The 22,100-nt window shown below is 52.6% G+C and overlaps 1 protein-coding gene across 2 annotated transcripts in view; it reads right to left on the reverse strand.

The window, feature by feature from the left end:
• Positions 1-14,874: 14,874 nt before the first annotated feature.
• CPXM2 (carboxypeptidase X, M14 family member 2) overlaps positions 14,875-22,100 on the reverse strand; it is an 82,645-nt gene continuing 75,419 nt past the window's right edge. For both annotated transcript variants that reach the window (XM_037159206.2, XM_037159205.2), the window contains 3 exons: positions 20,343-20,482; positions 19,349-19,448; positions 14,875-16,227 (listed from right to left, as the gene is read on the reverse strand). In XM_037159206.2, coding sequence (XP_037015101.2) covers positions 15,974-16,227; positions 19,349-19,448; positions 20,343-20,482 — 494 coding nt within the window. In that variant the 3' untranslated portion in view covers positions 14,875-15,973. The remainder of the gene's footprint in view (positions 16,228-19,348; positions 19,449-20,342; positions 20,483-22,100) is intronic.

The following is a 22,100-nucleotide window of genomic DNA, read 5'->3' on the forward strand; positions in this document are numbered from 1 at the left end:
AAAAAAATGTCCCTTTGTTGTCACTAACTTTTAAAATTTAACATTCCTTCCATCGTGAACATAGGTGACACTCCAGAACAGCGGTCTTGGCACCTGCAGCTTTGTCACCTACGGTGACCACAGGTATCCTTGCCCCATGACAGTGGTTGCAAAATTCTCAAAATTGCCTCGTGCTCATCACAGCTTCAGAGTCACCGCCAGCCTGCACCTGCTGCCGGGTCTTGCCCTTCGTGTGTCAATAATAAAGCGCATGCAGCTCTGTGGCACACAGTGGTTTTAAAAATGCTCATAGTGGCGTTCCAGTGTGGTAACTTTCTGGTGTAACCCAAACCACACTGGTTCGTGCATTGAAAACCAGGACCCTAAGGAACAGGTAGCCAAGGACAAGACCGAGGCTCTGCACCTGGGCCATGTTTTCCAACTGCCAGTGAGATCCCAGCCGTCACGGGTCATGAAATCAATTTAGCGGGTTGCAACTGGCATTTAAAATTAACACACAAAACGTCAGCGTGTGGCGTGTGTACTAAAGACGTATTGGACTTGTGTTGTTGTGTGGCGGTGTGTGCTGGTTCACAAAGGCCGGCGCACTCCTCACTGTGCTGTGCTTGAAACCCTCGGAAGTCGCGGCCCTTAGACATCAAGGCTCGTGAGGACCAGCGCTGTCTGTACTTTGCTCCCCACTGCTTCCCTTTCCAGTGCTCAGGACAATGCTGGGAGTTAGCAGGTGCGCATCAAATGTCTGTTAAATGGGGAACAGAAAGACCCATGGGATACAGACCGTACGACACATACCGCCATCAAAAATGGCCACGAAGCCACTCAGGACATGTGTTTTGAGGACTTCCTGTGCGCCGGGCACTGGGATTTCAGAGGAGAACAGTCACAGCAGAATGAGTACAAGTTCAGAGCCGTCAGTGTTGTGAGGTCAAGTGCAGTGAGAGCGGAGAAGGGGGTCTCGGATCGGGTCCTGTCCCTCAGCGCCCCCGCTCACATCAGTCAGGGTGTGCGACACGGTAACAGCTGGACGTCGGTGGGATCTTTTAAAATAACTCGACGGTCTTTCACATCTACTGTCTGGGCAGGTGCCCTCTGCACAGTCCAGTTCCGACTCACGTCCCAGCCCCCGGGGACCACCCTGGCCACCCACCTCCTGGTTGCTCCTAGTTGTGCCATTGTCCCCACTCACGGCTCCTCCCCGTCTGCTCTGTTCTCTCTTTCAAGAGCTCTTCCCCACTCCACCCACCGACAAGTGTCCTAAAGGGACCAGTCACCTCCTGGATTCATCAAATTTTAGGTGATGCAAGGAGCAGAGAAAGGAGCCAGTCTAGTTTAGGAACAGGAGTGAGCGCATTTGGGGGCGGTGACATTGGCTTAAGTCACAAACACAGATGGGAGACAGGTGCCCCACCAGGGCGGCAGACCACGTGGCCATCCGCTCTGACGGGTGGGGATGTGGGAAGATGTGTGCCCCATTTCCTGTGTGTTTAGAAGGGAGAAAGGGAGCTAAGCGGGTCTCTCCAAAGGGCACGGGGCTCTCCTGACCCACCCCCGGGGGCTGTACTGCCTGTGCTGTTCCTGGCTGGCCTGTCTGCCTCCCCAGGTAGACTGGGAACTTCTCAAGGAAAAGGCCTGCATCTTACTCAGCAGCATGGAGAACAGTGCCCGGCAGGCACCAGGTGCTCAGTCCGAGTTCCGAGGTGGAGCAACAGACAAGGAGTCCCAGACAGCACCCAATGCGGGGGGCATGGTGGAGACACGCAGACACGCCCTCATTCTCATCTCTCCCACAGCACACAGTCCCTGGTCCCCAGGTACCACGGTCGCCGCACCCACCCTCACCTGTGTAGTAGACTGGCTGCTTTGCACCCAAGCCACTCACATTCCAGTAACTGAAACTCTGATGCCGTCTAAACCCTGACCGTGAAGGTTAATAGACAGCCCAGCTGTGAGCCCAGCTGGCCTTCCACCCTGAGGGCCCATTGGTAGGGTTTGTGGTCAATGGCCCTGATGATTGGTCCTGGTGATTTCTCCTACGTCATCCAAGCACAGGTGGTGGCTTTTCATTGTGATTTTCAGGAGTACATGGTCTCTCATAAGAGAGGACCGACCGCCTGTGCACCCATGGGTATATAATATCAAATTTCTAACATATGAGCATTTACACACACACCCCCCTCACCACCCACCCCTGACCTCACAGAACAGCACCCAGGACTGCCCACCTGCGAAGGTGTCAAAGCTCCCGAAGCTAACTCTGCCTCCATCCCAGTCTCCATGGAAACCTAGACACCAGAGAGGACGAGGCCGGGCTGAGCATTCTTTCTCTAAATGAGGGGCTCGGACAGAGTCCAGTTCCCTCAGCCGGGAGTTAACAGGACAACACCTTTCAATGGAGACAAGCACAACACTGAGTCCTGGGCCGGGCAGCCTGGGGACAGTCCTTTAAATAGAACCGAATGTACTTCTGTGTCAATGGAGCCCGTGCAGGGACCCAACGTGGTCTCCCATGTGCAGAAAGAGGGAGAGCTGCTGCTAATATTCTAGACCTCTGTTTATTACTACTAATAAAAACAAAATAACAACAGCTATCAAGAGTTGAGCACTTACTAGGGTTTCCTGAAGATCACCTCTGGTAGTCGGCACAAAAATGAACTTTGCTGTAATTGCAGAAACACCCTCGGATCCGCCAGCCCACTGGCTTTCTCCCTGTGCCAGGGCCCCCTGCAGTCCAGGGGGCAGACTGCTGCTGGGGTCAGCTCAGCCCTGCACCCATCACCCCTCATCTGGTCACTGCCCTTGGATCCTTCTATGGGTAAGGACTCGCCCACTCTCTGTCTGCGTGGCACTGTTTGAGAGCGGACTCCACTCCAGTTTCAGAGCTGGCCCAGGGCCGCCTGACTTGCGCCTTCCTTGGCTGTGGTCCTGGATGGGGCACCTCCAGGACATTTGCAGGAAACACTATTAACAGACCTTGTTTTTACACCAGAGTCACTAAGCTAGTAGGAACTGCCAGGAACTTATTTAATGCTGTAGAAGAAGTCACCCCAACATTTAGGGGCTTAAAGCAACAACTATATTATTGTCACTCACGGTTTTGTGGTTTAATTAGGATCGGCTGGGAGGTTCTCCTGTGATGATGGCTGCGCTGCAGCTACCTGGGGGCTCTACTGGGCTGGAGCCCTCGAGGTGGCTGTCACCTGATGCTGGCTGCGGGCTAAGAATTCCGCTGGGGCTGTGGACAGAAGGTCTCTGCTCTGGACGCAGCATCTGCCCGTGGTTCTCACTTCACAGGATGGCGAATGAGCTCCAAGAGCAAGAATCTCAAAAGGATAAGCCCTGCATGCAAGCACTCAAGTCTTCTCACTTCTCAACTGGCATAGAAACGAAATCCTACAGTGTGTAACTTTTTGAGCTGGGCTTTTTTTCACTCATGCAATGACCTTGAGGTTCAGCCAGCTTGCTCTGTGTTAACAATAGCTCTTTGTTTTTTAATTACTGACTAGCAGTCCATGGTGTGGATGGACCACAGTTTTTTCTTAATGCATTTACTTGCTGAGGAATATATAGGTTATTTCCAGCTTTTGGCTATTCGAGCAAAGCTGCTATGAACTTTCATATCCGTCTTTGTGTGAATACAGGCTTCCATTTCTCTTGGGTAAATACCTATGCATGGAATTGCTGGATTATTTAGGTCTGTGTTTACCTTAAGAAACTACCCAACTATTTTCCAAAGTACTGCACCATCCTACATTCCCGCTTGCGGTATTTGAGAATTCTAGGTCCCCCACATCCTTCCGGCACTGTGTGGCTGCTTTTAAAAATCTGAGTCATTCTCTCAGCACCGCAGGGAGGTGTGTGTCATAAAGTGAGACAAAAGTCCTTGGCATATCCCGAAGACTCACTGGGATTCATGCAGACACAACCCTAATAAACACTGAAAAGGGGGGAGCTTCGTGTCGGAGACCACAGTAGGTAGAAAGGCAGGGGAATGTCCGGGGAGCGGTGCCTGAAAGTTGATGGGGGGGCTCCTGCAGAGGAGGGAGGCAGGAACTTGGGGATGGAGCAGAGGGATCCTAGGACTCTGTCACGCTGCTGGCCCCTGACCCGCTGGGGTGCAAGGGGTAGATGATGGTGGCGCTTCAGCATCGGGCTGGTCCTCCCCTGCAGTCACTTCAAACCTGCCAAGGACATGGCGGGGGTGAGGACCACCTCTGGGTTCTCTGCAACAGTCATACCCTCCTGCTTGGGGACCGCCAAGTTTGGTCCCTTTGCTCCCCAGAACTCTGCCCCCCATGCTGACGTGCAGGCATCCTCTCTCAGTCTTCCTGGACCGCGAGTGGTTTTTTGTTGAAAACAAGCATGGTGCCCCAGACCGTCTTCAGCCACCAAAAACCCTCATGAGCCCCAGGCTCACCCGGGGATCGGTTGGCTCAAAGCAGAGGTAGACCAGGTCTCCCCGCCCCAGCACATCTGGCTCCAGGCATCTCTCAGCCAAGACGTTTCCCTGGGGACTGTGTGATGTTGTGTCCCCAGCTCCCCAACTTGAGTCTACCCTTGCACAGGTTCAGGGTCAGGAGATGAGAAGAAAAACCAGCAGGTGAACAGAATGACCTATCCTCCCACTCATGACTGCTTTTTTCCCTCACTGCACCCTCAGATAAGGTCTTGTTCTGGCCCCCCAGCACCCCAACCCAGAGCAGCAGCATCCTGACATTGCAAAGTACACTTTTGGACACACATCCTTAATCACAAAAAGAATTTTGATGGCAGAAATGTACTATGACATGTTCCAGAGCTTCCTCGCATTTTCTCAGACAGACTCAAGGAGGACACTCACCCTGCAAGGCCAAGGCTCATAAATAGACGGATGGGATTTGGAAGATGTGCCCAAACAAGGCACCCCCTGCAAATCAAAGTTACAGGTGTGATCCAAACCAGAGATGTGTCATCTGAGCTTCTTTGCTTGCACCTAGTAGTCCCTAAGTCCCTGCTGCCCCTCCTCCCAACACAGCATGTCCATCAGGGCCATTAAATGTCAGAGGGGAAAGAGGCTCCCCCAGATCACAGGTGGGGCTGGCAGAGAGAGAAGTGGGGGGCCACCTGCCCACAGGTGCTGCTCCAAGTCCAAGAGCATAGTTAACTTGGGGACTTCATCTGCTGCCCCAATACACAGGGTGCGATTTTTAAATTTGTGGCCAACATATTGATCCCACAAAACTCCCAATTTCTAGTTTCTTAAAAAGTCAGCAGAATCTGGTAACGCAGGGCTGCCTTTCAGCGTGGTGCCCAGTAATTCTGGGCTGGGCATCCCTCTGCCCCCAGCATGCTGCCACCCCTGCCCTGGGTGTCAGCTCCAAGGACAGCCAGGGGGCACCTCCTCTCACCAGCCACAGCCCGGCCTGGGCACCTGCTGGGGCATTGGTAGGAATGACTGACCTGGCTTCATGCTAATCACACCTAGTTCTCCAGTGGCTCTGGGCTTCAGGAGGCTGGGACTTGGCAAGTGGTGCCCACTGCAGGGTGAACCCAAAAGAACCTCCCATTGCTCTCACCTGCAATTGTGCTTCTGCAGCCTGACAGATATGAAGTCCAGAGCTCAGGTCAGGAGCGAGAATGTAAGTCAGCCTCTGGCATTTACACTGAGTGGGAAGACTGACGCTTGCTCAGTTAAAAGCTCAAGCCAATGAGGAGGACACATGAGTTCTTCCTGGGACAGAGATTCTGGCAACGCCGTTTCCCTTCCCACAGAAGGATACTGTGTGGACAACGTGGCGTGACGCACGGGGTGTAAAGACACTGGAACAGGCAAGGACTACCAGTCTCCACTAATGACATCTTCCGGTTGGTTTCACCACACATGACAAATCCACGCTACTTCCCACGGGCATCATTTGGGGAAATCGACATGCCCTTGAATGAGTTTACAAGTCTGGAAAAAGACGGCACCGATCCCCAGAAAGTAGAGCCACTTAATAAAGTGGGAGCGTCTGCTCCTCCTCTGAGCGGATGCTGACTTACATTTTCTGCCAGTTGTGCAAACAGAAAGTACATGGTTCTCTCACGAACGTTTGAAGAAGAGAATCCTGCCTGAAGACAGAATTTTTTCTAAATGTGGTCACAGTGCCTGAATTTTGTTGTTGTTTTGGGGTGGGGGGATTGGCTAAAGTGGATGGATTTGATCTGCTCAGCTCAAAGACATAGGGCCTGGAAATGGGGGGAAGGACGGGGAAGGTCGGTGGCACCTGGCTGGTCCCAAGGTGTTGGCTTCGGTCGAATCTGACGAGGGCAGAAGGACGGCTCGGGAGCACCAGGGGCCACTGCTGGCTGCTGCACGTTTTAGGGACTAACTGGAGGAGTCAGAGCTTTGGACGTGAGGCTTGACGTTTCCACTGAAACCTGACACTCAAAATCCTTTGAGCCAGCCCTAGAATGTCTGCTGTGTGACGTCACCTCCCCTGCGGCCACTGCCCTGTTCCAACATCTGTCCTCTCTCACCTGGGCTGGCGTGGCAGCGTCCAACAGCCTTCTCCTGTGCCCAGTCCTGCCCCGGCCAACTCCATCCTTCTTGCTGCTGTCGAAACTGTTTTTTCTAAAATCTAAAACAGATGCACTGAGAAAGACCATGCATCCTCGGCTGGACAGCATCCTCAGTGCTGTTCCACCACTCACGTGTGAGGACGTGAACCACCGACCCTTCCGTCTTAGCTGGACCTCACGGAGGCGGGTGAATTTTCTTCCCAAATATCTCATTCCCCAACAGTCAGAGGACCTGCATCTCCTAACCCCATCACCCTGTGGCCCTGGCAGGAAGGCTAGAGATTTACTCTCCAGAAACCCACCCTCTTGGATGGAGATGTTTACACCTTGCCGACCTTTCCGCACGTGTCTGCCTGCGTGGCTTTGACCTGCACGGCAGCTGAGCCCATCAGTCCCTTTGACAAGCAATCGCCCCCGGTGATTCCCTCCACCTGCGCACTCCTGGTCCTACCTTCCACAAAGCCACAGTGAGCCCACTGGGCTGAAGCACCAGGTGCTGCAGAGAACGCCTGGGCAATGCCTTCCCACTCCCAGCTGCGCCCCTGAGGCTCCACACAGGGCCTGGTAAGCAGTGGGCTTCAGTGAGTCTTTGCTAAGTGAAGGACTCCATGACCAGAAGTCTCCATCCCAACTTCCAGGTCACTTGCTGTCCTCCAGTTACACACGATTTAGGATTCATTGTGGCCATCAGTATATCTAGAAGAGGAGGGGACAGAGGCCTTTGAAGTGTCACTGGAGTGGGACACTGAGGGGGTGAATTCAGAGCCTCTTCCCCTCAGCCTTCACATGCATGAGCCAGTTCCTGGAGCCACCTCTCAGACACACCTTTCTTGGGGTCACAGGTGCATTTTGGTGACCAGCAACAGTGCCCCTGGCCCACCTGTCACCTGAACTTCATACTCACTTCCTGCTGATGGTGTCCCCTCAAGGCTCTGTGGCTTCTCACACTCAGGCCGTATGCTGCCACCCAGGAAGGAGCCCACCGGGCCTCATACCAGCTCCAGCCTCCTGTCCCTCCCGGGACAATAGCAAGAGGATCCACACTCCTCTCAGATCCGGGGCAGGGACCGCCACTGCCCACAGCAGCGACCGTACCTAGCCTTCTCCTTACCCAGCTCCCTTCCCCCTGCTTCCTTGGGTCCCCCCCCAAATAAGCTTCCTGCCCCCACGTTCTTACCTCAGATTGACTCTCAGGGAACACCAAACCAAGGCATACAGCTAGACAAAATAACCCATCATGGACATTTTTCTGCTCCAAATTCTCATCTTGCAAATCTTTTAAGGATCTATCCTTTTACAGTAAATGCTATTCCCTCAAAATTTCTGCTTCTCCATAAACTGAAAAGAACTTAGGCGAGTTAGTGACCACCCCCAGGCCTCATTTCCCCATCAGGAACGTGGAAACAATTGCACCTGTCCCCCCAATTCCATGGCGGTCCTGGGGGACAGCACCTGACAAGCTAATGCATCTAAAGTGCTTGCAAAGGTACCAGATTGGCCAAATGCAGGTTTGCAATGAGCTCCTACAGCCCATCCTGCGGTTTCTTGACTTTTTTTAAAAAGCCTATTTATCCTCCTTTTTATAGAACTAAACATTTTTTCCACTCCGTTTATTAAAAGAAAGGTTTTTAGCATACATATTTTTAGATTCACTGAAATGGCCTCATTACTTCCCAGCAAGGAATCATGTTCCTGCTCTCTTGCATTTCTTGGAATTTTGTATGTTGCCTCTGCTGTTTTCCAAGGACCTGTAGTGCTCAGAGGGTACTGCTCAAACCCTAATCCAGCCATGGACGAATAGCTCAGTTGGTTAGAGCATCGTCCTGATACCACCTAGGTTGTGGGTTCAATCCCCAGTCAGGGCACATACAAGAATCAACCAATGAATGCATCAATAAGTGGAAGAACAAATTGCTATTTCTCTTTCATCAATAGAAAACAAATAAACAAACAATCCGACCCTGCTTTCCTCTTTGCCATCACCTACCTTTGCTCACCTGATTTTTCCCCTGATGTGGCATCCTCCTATAACCCGTCAAACACAGCACACCCTTGTGTCTCTGTGCCATTGCGTGGACCAACCCCAGTCCCAAGAGAGTTCTGCCCTTGCTCTGCCTCTCCTGGCCTGCCTGGTGCACACTGCTTTGCCTTCCCAATCCACTGATGGACGGACACCTTTCCTGCCCTATGCCACCCCAAGTCATCGAAGAGAAACGACCCGTCTCTGAAGTGGCCGGCAGCGCACCCTGGCATGTCTGTTCTCACCTGCGTTCCAGCTGATGACTGGGGTCTTTTCCATCCTAAGTCCCAGAGCCTGTCAGGAGGGGACCGCAGCAGACACTCAATAAAGGCCTTTGACAACAAAGCTCATCTTATTTCAAGGGAATTCACAATGCATTGCTTACGGTAGGGCACAAGATTTCCATCATGGAAGAAGGCAGGAATTAACTCCACATGGTCATTGGGATGGTTGGGTGTCTCTCCATCTCAACTACAAAGGGTCCCAGGATATACACTGGACACTCTGGTCTCATCCAGCTCCAGGCCTCTCCCAAACTTCCCCTTTGCTCAGGCTCCCAACACACCTGAGGGTTGAGCTGGCATTTGATTGGCCAGAATCCATGACAATCATTGTTCCATGTTTTCCGTGGGTGGGCTTAGGAACTTCAGGTCAGGAACCCTTTCCTCCCTCTGTCTTGAGGGCCTACTCAGATGTAAATAGGCTCAGCGCTTCAGCTGGCCAGAGCCTCACTCGAGTTCCCCCTTCATGGCAGTGAGCCCAGGTGAAGTTACTGGGCCCAACACAGCTGTCGGTCGTGGGAAAGGCTTTCCCATCTCTGTGGCCACAGGAGGCTTCGTTGGCTCGGCTCTTTATAAAGTGGCCTTGACTCCCAATCCACTGTCATTCCCCCTGGTGTGGAGCCCCCCTGAGGCCTCCGGGGGGAGGACAGGTAATGGACAGGGAGGACCTGGCTATCCCTGCACCTCTGGCCTTGCAACCCTCCAAAACACCCAGGTCCCACCTTGGTCCCGAATTAGCCCTGCTGCATTAATAACACTGAGTGTCAGCACCACGGACCCAGGACATGAACTAGAACGTGATGCTATGAACCAAGCCCGTAGCTGGCAGCACAGTGGAGGGAGGTGGATCTGAGTCAGAGCCCACGCATCACTATCTACAGGCCGTTCACCCCGAACACACACTCCCGTGAGCTAAGCAAACATGTCTGGGGCACCTCTTCAGACCAGAAGGGGTCAGGGTGGGTAAGAGCCTTGCGCAGCCCTTGCGAGTGGGGCAGCCCATCCAGGTAAGCATTCCCTGCTCCCTCATGTCCTCATTTGCATAATGGGACTGGTAAGAACTTCCCGGCTACCCCAGGGTGTTGCTGGGAGGTACAAATAAAATAATAGATGTAGGAATCTATCTGCTGTAAATTGCCAAGTGCCAAGTAAATAATTTTTTAAAAACCTTATCTAGCATTCCTAAGTAAAAGGAAGAAAACTAAAGGGAATAGAATTGATTTCTCGATGTGACTTTCAGTAACGCAGAGAGTTCCTCATTTCCTGTGCACTTGTCAGCCCAGGCAGGATACTTTGGTTTACCTCCGCCTTTAGGGTCACCAGTAGGCCCATTTTGCAGGTGAGGACACTGAGTCCAAGCAGGATCAAGTGACTTGCTTGGAGTCACCCAGGTAGTGAGTGGCAGAGTCCAGAGTCAAGTCCATTTCTTTCCCCAGATACCTGCTCTCTCTGCTGGGAAACCCAGAAGACCACCGGACGGGAAGGGCAGGGGCTATTCGCTCAGAATTTGCTCCAGCAGGAAGCCAGTGCTGTCTCGTGCAATTTGGCAGAGGCTTGAAGGCAGAGGAGAAAGCTTTACAGAGAGGGTGTCCAGCGTGCCCTGTGAGAGGCTGTTGGCTGGGGAAGCTGGAGGGCGGCGGGGGGCTAGAAGCAGGTGGCCCCTGTGATCGAGCAGGGGACTACTCTGGACTTTCTCTGGATGGCCCCATGTTGGAAGCAGGGACAGAAGTGGGGAAGGTGTCAGTTACTGACCAAGTCCTGGCCATTTGGAGTTGATTGTTACAGGGATTTTTCAGCTTCCAGAATCAATACTGTAAGAAAGCATCCAGACTGCCTTCAAGTCTGACTTATAGATGCATTGACATGGATCACATCCCCACAACAAACCTGAGGCAGGGATTACTTACACCCATTTTAGAGATGGGGAGGTGGCTCTCAGAAAGATGTGGCAACTCATCCCACATTACTTAGGCGGTAAGAGGGGTCCCAGCATCAGATGCAAGCCACCTACATTCACAGAGCTCCATGTCTTCGTCCCATTGCGCCCTCTGGGGGCTCAGTGACTGGTGGGCACGTCCCTTCTCCTGCATGCCTGGGGGTGCCATGGAAGCTTTCTCTGGGGGGTTGGAACATCTCCTGCTTCTTCTTGTTCCCAGGGACCCCTGGCTTGCGCAATGCATTGTGTATGAATCAGCAGAAGTCACAGAACCGGATCCTGACGTCCGAGGGTCTCTGGACTTCCCAGAGCTGGACAGGGACTGCGCCCGAAGGACACTGGCCTCCCTGCATCCCTTGACCCAGTAAGAGCACACGCCAGAGGAAAACAAGGAGCAAGGTGGAGTCAGACAGGAAGCTGCGACTTTCGATTAAAATTTGTTACAAAATAGAAGTGGACACTGTGTATCACATCTTCTCTGTGGCCAGGAAACCTGCCCCTGTAGCTCTGGGGGGATCTCTTTCCTCAGTTCGGGTCCAGCCTCCCTTGGAGCTCAGCTAATGCAGGTTTAGAGAGCAAATTAAGGAGTAGAGAGATCATAGTGATTCACTTTTAAAAAGTCAAGACAGATGATCTAGCTGCATATCTGGATGCATGTCCTAAGCCTCAGTTTTCTCATCTGAAAAGTGGGAGTACTAGCCTTTCCCAAGCACAGCTGGGAGGCTAAAAACGGTGGTGCCAGGTGGGCACTGGAATTATCAGGGGGAACACTTTGTAAAGTAAATGGCTGTCTAACCACTATGCCGTACATATGAAACCAGTACAATATTGAAAGTAAACTGTTAATTGAAAAAAAAATTTTTAGACTTCCGCCAAGATGGAGGCATAGGTGGAAGCACTGTACCTCCTCGCACAACCAAGTTTAAAAAACAACAAAGTTTTGGCAAGAAAAACACAACCAAACCACAGAGAATTGAACTATACGGAAGTCGGACAACAACGAACCCTTCAGCCAAACCAGTAAGAGGGCCAGAGCCAGCAGCAGAGCCAGGTAGGGCAGGAAAGATCCACCGGACCCGGGCACAACCCAGGCACGCCTGCAGGTGTGGAGTAGCGGGTGGACCCACTGAGGGCTGACCACAGTCACACATTCTCGAGCAGGTAAACCGGTGAAGGAGCGAGTGGTGAGACAGACCGGGCAGGCCCCAGTGGCGGGAAGTGGCCACCATTGTCCCTCTCTGACCCCACCCCCACATGCAGCGTCACAAACCAGCGACCTGGGTGGCCCCACCCTGGTGAACAACTAAGACTCCGCTCCTCATACATAACATATCAAAACATGGCTCAAAAACAACTCAGAGCCCCAGAGCCAATAAATCTAAGCAATGAAGAAATAGCCAGACTTTCAGATGCACAGTTCAAAACACTGGTGATCAGGATGCTCACAGAACTGGTTGATTTTAGTCACAAATTAGAGGAACATATGAAGGCTAAACTAGTTGAAATGAATGGAAATGCACAGGAAACCAATAATAATGGAAAGGAAACTGGGACTCAAATCAAAGAAGTGGACCAGAAAGAGGGAAAAAAATGACCAAACAAAAAAGGATGAAGAAACAAGAATTCAAAAAAATGAGGAGAGGCTTAGGAACCTCCAGGACATCTTGAAACGTTCCACCATCCGAATTATAGGGGTACCGAAAGGGGAAGAGAAACAGCCACGAGTGGAAACCTTATTTGAACAAATAATAAAGGAGAATTTCCCCAATCTGGAAATAGACTTCCAGGAAATCCAGGAAGCTCAGAGAGTCCCAAAGAAGTTGGACCCAAGAAGGAACACACCAAAGCACATCATAATTACATTAGCCAAGATCAAAATGAAGGAGAGAATTCTAGAAGCAGCAAGAGATAAGGGGATAGTCACCTACAAAGGAGTTCCCATCAGACTGTCAGCTGATTTCTCAAAAGAGACCTAACAGGCAAGAAGGGGCTGGAAAGAAGTATTTCAAGTCATGAAATCCAAAGACCTACATCCAAGATTGCTCTATCCAGCAAAGCTTTCACTTAGAATGGAAGGGCAAAGTGCTTCTCAGATAAGGTCAAGTTCAAGGAGTTCATCATCACCAAGCCCTTATTATATGAAATGTTAAAGGGACTTATCTAAGAAAAAGAAGATAAAAAAGATGAACAGTGAAAGGACAGCAAACTCACAGTTATTAAGAACCACACCTAAAACAAAAGCAAACTAAGAAGACAGCTAGATCAGGAGCAGAACCATAGAAATGAAGATCACATGGAGGGTTAGCAACAGGGGAGTGGGAGAAGGAGAAGGGGGGAGAAGGTACAGAAAATAAGTAGCATAGACGGTAGGTAGAAAATAGATAAGGGGAGGGCAAGAATAGTATGGGAGATATAGAATCTAAAGAACTTGAGACACGTGGTCATAAACTAAAGGGGGGAATGGTGAGGGAGGGGTGTGCAGGGTGGAGGGAAATGAAGGGGGGAAATAGAACTGTAATGGCATAATCCATAAAATATATTTTTAAAATTTTTTAAAGATATTGTACAGCACTGGAAATGTATCTGAAGAAAAACAATTAGCTCCTTCTCCGCTTCTTAGTGTTTGCAACATGCCAGGCATCAGCTTAGAAGCTCAGGGCCTGGATCCTTGAGACAGACGAGACAGACACATCGGGTGGGCCCTGTTACTATTCCCATTCCACAGAGGAGGAGCCTGAGGCTCACAGAGACAACACAATCTGCCCAAGGCTGTGCCAGGGGTCAGCGGCAGGATGGGGACTACAGCCCAGACCTCCGGGCTCCAAGGAGGAGGCTCCTAAACTCCTTGCTGTAACTGGCCCGGAGGTGAGGGACTGGAGCAAACTGCTTGCTCCCAGGGACAGACGGACATTTCAGCTCCTCCTCACTGCTCAGCCTTGCTCCAAGGAGAGGCTTAGAGGAGGCCCCAGAAAGCTGACAAATGAATGAGGCAAGGACAGAGTCTATTAACCAAGCCCGTATGAGCACGAGTGCAGCCCTGTCCCCTTCCTCCCACCACAGGTCAGATGAGGAGAAACGCCAGCACGGTGCTGACCTCCCGACACTCGGACAGCTGACCAGGCTGCAGGGGGCCCGGAAGCTGCCCTTCGGATGAGCGGCGCCAACCGGAAATCAAAACAGGGCCGAGAGCTGGGGCAGCACCCCGCTGTTCGGTCGTCTCCAGTGGACAGATAGTTATGATGGCAGAAAAAGCACCAGGCTCTGCGAGCTTCGTCAGGGATTCCCACAGGTTTCATCAGCCCGTGGCTCACCATGTCCCCAGACACACTGATCAGATGAGGGTTCCTGCCTTCTGTCCTCTGATTTCTGAAATGTGCCCTCGGTTCCTGAGGCTTCTGTCCGGGCCTGGGGGCGTGGTCTGCTCTGCAGAAAGTCGGGCCCAGAGGCCCAGACCCCAGGGCTGCTCCAGGACCTAATCAGGGTTTCCAGGAAGGCAGTTAAAGGAGTGTTACCCTGAGCGTCCTGCCCAGCTGCTGCACACAACACAACTTTGGCCACTTTGCCCCCACCGTGGGCCTCTGTGTTCCTATGTCTAAATCCAGGGGAATCAAACAGGTTCAAGTATGGAAACTTGAAGTATCCTCACTGTCACCCCTCCACTCCCCAAAGCACACATGGCCAACAGGTTGCAGCATTCCTTCCCACCGAGCCAGGACCCTGCCTCAGAATCCTTCTTAACACAGAACTCCAAGAAGCTACGACCGGTAAATCAGAGTTGATCTGCAAGAGAAAACCCGGTTGCCGTCCTAGGACTTGTTGACCTGGGAGGCGCCCCTCAGCTCTCAAGACCTGTCGTTCTTGTCTGCATACCCAGAAGGCACTGAATGACTCCGCCCACCACTCTGATTTCTTTCCTCTAATTTTCCCTGGGCTCCTTGGGCCGTGGTGGCGAACTTGGGGCTGTGTTTCAGTGGCAGAGGACAGACGGCCTCAGGGATCAGCTCAGCCACAGGATCAGAAACCTGTCTCTTCAGCCCCCCAGCCAGTCCTGCGGGGTGTGGTGGCGAGGCTGCCCAGGAGAACCACACACTACAAACATCTCACCATTTGCTTTCTTTATTTTTCTCATTCTTCCCAGGTCAGTGAGGCAGCAACAGTAATAAAAAGTGAGACAAACTTTCTCGCATGGCAATTCGGTAACCGCTCCTGAAGCGATGCTCCACAGATACTGGTTCTAAGAGCCTTTCATCACATTCAGTGCGATCTGCAAGGCCTGGTACTCCGTGCATGGAAAGTGCCTGCCGTCTGGACGTCAGACAGTTTGGGAGAGCTCGCTTCCTCGGGAGGAGGAGCATCTGGGGCAGAGAGAGGGCCGCCCGTCAGCCTGCCGTCTCCTTCCACAGCCTAGCAGCTCACACTACAGACGTGGTTTCTTGGGAGGCTGGCACCTCCTGCTGGTACCACCCAAGGAGCCCCCAGGACTACTGGACCAGCAGGAAATTTGGGGGTTCTCTATAAACCCAGTATGCATGCAACCAGCCCCCAGCCATGCCTGCTGCCCAGCCATCACTCTTGAATTATTTCAGCCACCCTCCCCTGCTGTGAGCATGTCACTCCTTTGTTGAAAGGGAAATAAATGGACTCAAAAGGCTGCCTGCTTGATGCTCATTTCCTAACGCCTCTTTTGTTAACAACTGCACAGCTGATTTGCAGCAGCCTGGGATGTCCCAGGGCTAGAGAGGGTGGATTGTCTTAGAAGGCCCGTGAGCATCTCGAAGGGTGACACTGGGGACAGCAGGGCCCCAGGCATGCAGCACTCTCAGCCACGCAGGTTGCAGATGCGCAGGGAATCTGCTGTCACGCGAACAGGGGAAGCACGGGAATCCCCTCCTGCGCAGCCAGGAGCCCCCGAGCAGGCAAGCCCCGCTCTCTCTCTGCTTCTGCTTGACTTGCTGAATTCGCTCACTCCCACCAGCCTTTCTCTGCCGCTCTGCCCAAGTTATTTAGATACATGGGAACAAAGAAAAGAAAAGACCCCAAGCCTTCAGCCCTCCCCTGGGGACCAGACTCGCAGTGGGCACATTCTCCCAGGCCTTCTGGGGTTACAGAGCGAACAACAGGGAGCGTGTCCTCTATGGGGCCATGACCAGGGGGTGGTTTGATTTGCCGGGGTCTGGATGCAGCTCCAGGGTTGGGAGGTCACCCGCGCTGCCGTCTCTTCCGCCCCCGCAGCTTCAGCTGCCGGGCAGGCAGGCTGACGGGCTGCTTCCCGAACTTCTCCATGATCTCGCGGATCCTGGCCAGGTTGGTTTTGCTGAGCGTGAAGTTACATTGTGTGGCGCCCATGTCATAGCCGACCATGCAGTTCTTGGTGGATGAGGTGAAGCCTTCTGCCTTGGCCGTGACCACATACTCCCCGGGGTTCAGGAGGCGCCAGTAATCCCCATCGTTGGCTGTGAAGAGAAGGCAGAGGAATTCAGAGCAGTTCTGGCCCAATGCAGACACTAGCAGCCCTGTTATTTCAAGACCCGAGACAGACTCCGTCTGAGGTGGGCTGTGTGGGAGCCAAGCCCCCGCAGATACAGATTTTTAATGCATTTTGGAAGCCAAGATACTTTCCTCTTTGGAAGCCCCCTTAATGGTTTTAACAGGCAGGGGGTTGGGGTGTGTAGACTCCCCACGGTGTGAACACACATGAGCAGAGATGGAGAAATAACCACTAACGCTCCATCCGCCATGACAATACATGTCATTCACTGTGAACTTGAACTTCCAAGTGGTGTGCCCTCACCGCAAAATGCCATCCTGGAAAGTCGCCAGTGCATGGCTTTTTGGCTCTCCTTAGCATGGCTACAAATATAGAATAGCAGTTAGGGGTGGGGCTCCTCACTGCAGAAAAGAGAAGGGAAGGATGACACGGGACAAGGGCCAATGACCTGGCAGGAGGCCCTGGTATATGCACCACATTCCATGGCTCTTTCCATGTCCTGGGTCCAAGAGAGACTTGGGGTGCAAGGCTGACCCCCTGCCCACTGCTCCCCACCCTCAGTTACACTGCTGGTCAGCTACCCAGCAAGCACTTAACGGGATCTATACCCATCCTTAGCTCTAAGTTAGATCCTTTCTGCATAAAGTGGGGATCTAGGCCAAGGCTACTCCTCGCCAGGAACCTCCAACCTGCTGAGAACACAGACCCCTGACATTAAAAAGGCCCCGAGATGGAACAGGAGACGCAGTGACCCCTACAGAGAGCGCAACACACGGAAAAGGCCCACGCTGACCCACTGGCCCTCCGAGGGGAACTCTGGTGTAGGTGGTATGAGGGGTCCTTTCCTGCATGAGTAATTTGACGCCCAGAGAGGTATGCTCTCCTGCACGAGGTCACACTGCTGGTAACTAGCGGGTCTTCCAGCAGCAGGCTTGGGTGTCTCTCTCATGACAATCTGAATATCCTGCCCAGTGTTAGCTTCAGTGCCGGGTGAGAAGAGAAAGGGCAGGATCTGAGGAAGTGTTAAGTCAGCCCTAAAGTCTTCTAAGGTGTGGAAGGAAATTGCGTACGTGTGTGTGAATACATGCCCCCCACAGACACAGATAACACTCGGAAGCATCGTGCTTGAGTTCATGTTACAACCGTGATTCATCGGAGAGCACCCACGCAGTGTGAGCTCACAAGACCTCGGGAGGTTAAGGAAGATGAATGACGACCGTCGGCAGTTGGTCTCGGGTTCACACGGCCTGCTCTCCAGTAAACTGGGCTCAGTGGGAGAGCCCAGGAGCACCACCTGGGTAGGGGCTCCCTGGTCCTTCTGTGCCCTGTGCCTTCCTGTAGTGAAAATGCATGGTTTTCCATGAAATCTAACCTCATTTCATGGCTTTTCGGAAGGCGAGAGCCCATCAAGCAGCCTTTGTCTTGTGCCAGACGGCCTGTGCTTCCTGATACAATCCCCCCTTGGAGACATCTCTCTGGACCCCTATGGCTCCCGGGGACACTGAAGGGCCTTCTCATGGCATGTGTCCTCCTGCCGGACCAGGGGTCCTCCTCTTCCTCATCCTGGGTCAGGGCATGGGCACCACCCTCTCATTCTTCTGCTCTTAACGGTGTGTTTTCCCCATGGTGCTTCCTCCATTAACGCCCGTTCCACTTAGTGGGAGGAAGACAAATACGGGAACACAAACCGAAATGACTTATGAACACGAGAAGCTGGACATCTTCAGTCTCAACTACTGTTGGGTAACTGGCGCACTGAGCAATCAGGTCTGCTCGGGGGTGCGTGGGCCGTGGAGCTGCAGGGGCAGCCAGCACACAGCTGGCACCATCGACACTAGTGGGTAGAAGGGCCAGTCCAGGCCCTTCCATTTGATAGCAGGTCAGGTTAGTGTCCACCAAGCAAAAGAGAGTCACATGGCATTCTGAGCCCGGTACTTGGCCGACCTATTTACATGCATTTGGAAAACGTTCTTACTGGCTTCTTTCTCTGTAGAATTCCACTTAATACTCCTATTTATTTTGCACAAAATCCCTCCTGAAATATAACTTGTCGGATCACATAAGCATCAGACAGAAATCAAGGCAAATTCAGAGCTGACATTGAGCCCCGAAAGATGCCGAAATGAATACAGGAAAGCATCGCGTGTAAAGCATGGAATTCAGTGACGTGAGAACACACTGGGAAGTTAGTTTTGGGGGAAATACAGGCAGAGGGAGATGCAATTCCCATTAGCTCATCAAAACTGTCTCCTCGATTACAGGGGCTTGAAATTCAGAGCTCATTAGGCAAAGTACTTTCTGTAGGCCCCGGGGCCTTTTTATCTCTCACTCGATTTAAAACCCTCATGTTTTCTCACAGTGCATACAAGGCACTAATAGCCCAAGGAATGTTCCAGGCTCTTTTATGAATCACTCTTTTAGAGGGCTCATTAGCAGTGTTTAAAATACAGTCCTATGCAGCACAGATCATATAGCCCCTTTCACTCATGAGGTCTGTCATCACCTCGCAGGTAGCTGGTCCATTAAGAGTTCGAAATCCCATTCGCTGGCTGAATGAATGAATGAATGAATGACCAGCAGGGGTTACTATGTACCTAATGCCATGCTACACTGCACGAAAACATTGTCCAGCCAAGAAAGAGGCAACTACAAGGAAAAACTGTGATGCAGGGCGTCGCCCAGCAGTTGACCGCTTTGCGGCATTTCAGGTACGTTCCACCTGTTGTCGTAACAGTTGGCCTTCTATACCAGGCACGTGGGCAGGCAGCCTGGCACTGAGGGGCACACGCCAGGTCCGAATTCCAGCCTCAGCCCATCCTGATGCCCCAGAATCACTGCTTCCTGGTGGGTCACATGTGACTACTGATGGGGAGGACAGGGTCAGTTAACACAGGTGAACAGTTTGGGGGGAGAGGCCCCTCCTCCCCTCCAGGAAGAGCAGCACGGGGTCGGGAAGGGGGCCTGCACTGGCTTGCCCGTTCAATGTGCACTCTTGGAAGCAGCCTGTAATGTCTGTTCATTCATTTAGACACTCCCGGAAAACGGGCGTTTCCTGCTGAGAAAGTTGGCACACGTGTGCAGCTTACCTGTTCGGATGTCGTGGCTGATGCCTTCTACGGAGATGACAGCGTCTGGGATCCCTCTGCCGTGTGAATCCCTCACCACGCCTTTGATGCCACGATGAACCTGCTCGGCACACAGGAGACACCGGGTGAGCTCACCAACACGCCCCACCCGACCCGCACAGTGAGAACAACGAACGCCAGCCCAGTGCCACCAGGAGTGCCCACAGGGCCTCGCCGAGCTTGAGAGCTCCCTGGCACTGCGTGGGTTTGGTGTGGACACTCGGGGGTCCCTTCTGGGTCCCTGCACCAGAAGTCTCCCACAGGAGGGAAAACATCTCGGAGGTTTAAAACATATTAGGATCTGAGATAATTCAGTTAAAAAATCCACTAAAAATGGAATTTTGGCACTCACAATTTATTTTCATTTTCCTGTGCTACATGGACTTAATGTTATAAACAGACAAGCGTCAGAGAGGAGAGAAGAGCCGGACTTTCCTGCAAACAACAGCTCCGTCTACAGAGCCCTTCCCGGTTGGCTATGTGGCATAGCACAGCGACTCTGGACCTTGTGCCTCAGTTTCCCCTCTGTGGTGAAATGTTGGGAAACCAACCGGCAGGCCCCTTTAAGTGTGGACTTGTAGCCTCCAGAATTGTAATTTCTGTTGTTCAGGCCCCCAGCCAGTACACTTGTCACACAGCCCTAGCTGACAGATACGAGGAATCCCGCCAAGTCACATGACTGCCCACAGAGCAGCATCTGAAAACCCCTGGACCCGTCTCACCTGCCATGAACCAGTGGGAGTGATCAACTCTGACTTAGAGCTCACTTGCCCGAGTCCAAGCAAGTGCAGAGATGGTCCCTTCCCACACTGGAGTGACTGGCCCAGGATGATGAGTGGCCCAGGACCATGGAGCCTAGGACCACGGCCACACCAATTTGATCTCTCACTTTCCGCCACCTCAAGGGCCTCATTCCTTAGCTAACTCCCCATCGCAGCGTAGGCCCACACCATACCTGCTCCATGAACACAATTAAGGATTCCCGATTATTCTCCCACTCCTCAGGCAGCTGGCTCTCGTGAGGGAATTTGTCACAGCCCACGTAAATGGACAGCTCGAAGCAGTTCGTGTGAAGGTAGCTGAAATCGTTGAGACCTGCAAGCCAACCAGACAACTGAACAAAGCTCCAAGTGGCACTGGAGGGACAGCACGGACTTGCAAGACCATGAATTGGAAGATGTCATTTGAACAAGGAGGTGTCGGGTCGAGTGTCCACGACAGACAAAAAGTTCATCACAGCGAGTGTCGGGGACAGGGCTGGGGTGTCGGGAGGGGGACAGGATGCAGCTGGAAGGGTTTATGGGGAGGCATCTGGGACCAAAAGAGAACAGCAGTTACTGCCTTTCGGATAAAATCCTCTTATTTCATCAAACTCGGTTTAACAGTACTTTTAGAACAAGGGTGTCATTAACTAACAGCAAGGATTTTTAGTATTCAGTTAATTTATCTCTGTAACGACGCTGCTCTCGGCCATTGCTCGGCCACCATTTCCTAACGTAACCCATAAAGGCAGCTGTGCAGCCCAGCACTACCTGAGTGCCGCACGGAAGCCAGGACCTGGCCCTCCACACCTTCTCTACTAAATCTTTAGTCACTGAGTCTTCTCCACAAACCAGCAGAGAGGCAGGCAGCATGGCACGATTTTACAAATAGGGACACTGAGGCAGAGAACAAGTAAGAAATATGTCCGGATTGTGTGTCTGGAAAGGGCCAGAGCCAGGGGTGGAAGCCGGGTGGGCTGCGGCGGGGGCAGGGACAGACCGCAGGGCACAGGCACCCGCCACCGCGCCCCTGCGCAGACCAGCCCCGCGCATCCTCACACGACCAGCGCCGGGTGTGCAGGACCCAGCCTGGCACCGAACTGGTCCCCGTGTTCATCTCCTGGGGCCGCTGTTACCAGTGACCACAAACTGGGGGACTTAAAACAATAGGATTTGACCTTCCCGCAGTTCCGGAGGCCACAAGCCTGAGGTCAAGGTGTTTTCAGGGCAGTGGCCCCTCCGAAGGCTCTAGGGGAGACCCTTCCTGCCAATCCCAGCGTCTGGTGGCCCCCGGCGTGCCTCGGCTTCCGACTGCGTGGCTCCTGTCTCTGCCTCCGTCCTCACACGGCCCTCTCCTCTCCCCTCTGTGTGCCTGTTTTCTCCTCTTCTGCTGTTTATCAGGACATTTGTCAGTGACTTTAGGGCTCATCCAGGAGACCCAGAATGACCTCATCATGACATCATTAAATGAGTTGCACCTGCAAAAGGCCAGTTTTCCAAATAAGGTCACATTCACCTGTTCTGGAGATCAGGAGGTAAACATATATTTTGGGGGGCTACCAGTCAACCCACTACCATACCTGACACTTGGGGAAAGGATAATGTCGGATGCCACAGTGCCAGTGGCTCTCCTAACATTTTTGTTTTGGGAGAGTGGGGTGATGACAAGGACTGGGAGCAGTGACATTCTGTGTGGTCACCTAGCAGCTCACCCAGCCTCTGGGCAGCCCTGCGGGTCACGGGTGCGGGCAGCAGAGGGGTTGGGCTGTGTTTCTCTGTGTTGACGGAGAACAGGAGCAGGTCCTCCCGAGACTTAACCGGTCTCAGTCTTCCCCCGCTGTCTTCACTCCCTCCGCTCTCGGCTCACCATACTGCTAAGCGATGCATCGCTCAGCGTGCACGTGTGATTAAGAAGCATGACTTTGGACGTCAAGAGCAATTCTGTACCAATC

This window comes from Artibeus jamaicensis, unplaced genomic scaffold (genome assembly GCF_021234435.1).
Source record: "Artibeus jamaicensis isolate MK-2021 breed Jamaican fruit bat unplaced genomic scaffold, CSHL_Jam_final contig_490, whole genome shotgun sequence".
Taxonomy (NCBI): domain Eukaryota; kingdom Metazoa; phylum Chordata; class Mammalia; order Chiroptera; family Phyllostomidae; genus Artibeus; species Artibeus jamaicensis.